Genomic DNA, 546 nt, shown 5'->3' on the forward strand with positions numbered 1-546 from the left:
GCTGTGCCCGCGCTGAAGAGCGAGGTCGCGAGGTCACCGTAGGCAAAGGCGGACACCCATGGGGGCCCCTGCCGGCTGCCTCCCGGGGAGCATCCAGCAAGCGGGGGCTGGGGGGGGCCGAGTCCCGCCTTCCTCAGAGCCCCGGCTGTGGGGGCTGCTGTTCAGTGCACCCCACTTTGAGTAGAAGAATCACCGGAAAAGAGGACTCTGGGCGGCCAAAGTGCCTCTCACAGGCGGACGGGCGACACCCGGGCAGGCCCTGGGGCTCAGGGGGAGCCCGGGTGAGAGGCGGGGGCCGGGTGCCAGGTGGGGGAGCTCCAGGCGAGGGGCTGCCCCTGCCCAGGCTCAGCCCCACGCCCCAGGATCTCAGAAAGACCCGGAGTTATCCGAGAAGACGCGGACAGCGACGGGAGGACCCCAGGCCCCTCGTCCCCAGGGCTGAGCCTCCTTGCTCACCGACAGCCGTCACCGGGCTCCGGGCGGCCCAGCCCCGGGCTGCAGACGGGGGCTCCGGGCGCCGTGGTGGGCCCTGTCCAGCGCCACCGC

The 546-nt window shown here is 72.7% G+C and overlaps 1 protein-coding gene across 1 annotated transcript in view; it reads right to left on the reverse strand.

Moving 5' to 3' along the window:
- Positions 1 to 465: 465 nt before the first annotated feature.
- The window catches only part of DIDO1 (death inducer-obliterator 1), a 26,217-nt gene continuing 26,136 nt past the window's right edge, over positions 466 to 546 (reverse strand). Inside the window, exon 5 of the mRNA XM_012728162.1 lies at positions 466 to 529. Coding sequence (XP_012583616.1) covers positions 466 to 529 — 64 coding nt within the window. The remainder of the gene's footprint in view (positions 530 to 546) is intronic.

The sequence above is a fragment of the Condylura cristata genome, unplaced genomic scaffold, assembly GCF_000260355.1.
Source record: "Condylura cristata isolate star-nosed mole 26May11 unplaced genomic scaffold, ConCri1.0 scaffold00022, whole genome shotgun sequence".
Classification (NCBI taxonomy): domain Eukaryota; kingdom Metazoa; phylum Chordata; class Mammalia; order Eulipotyphla; family Talpidae; genus Condylura; species Condylura cristata.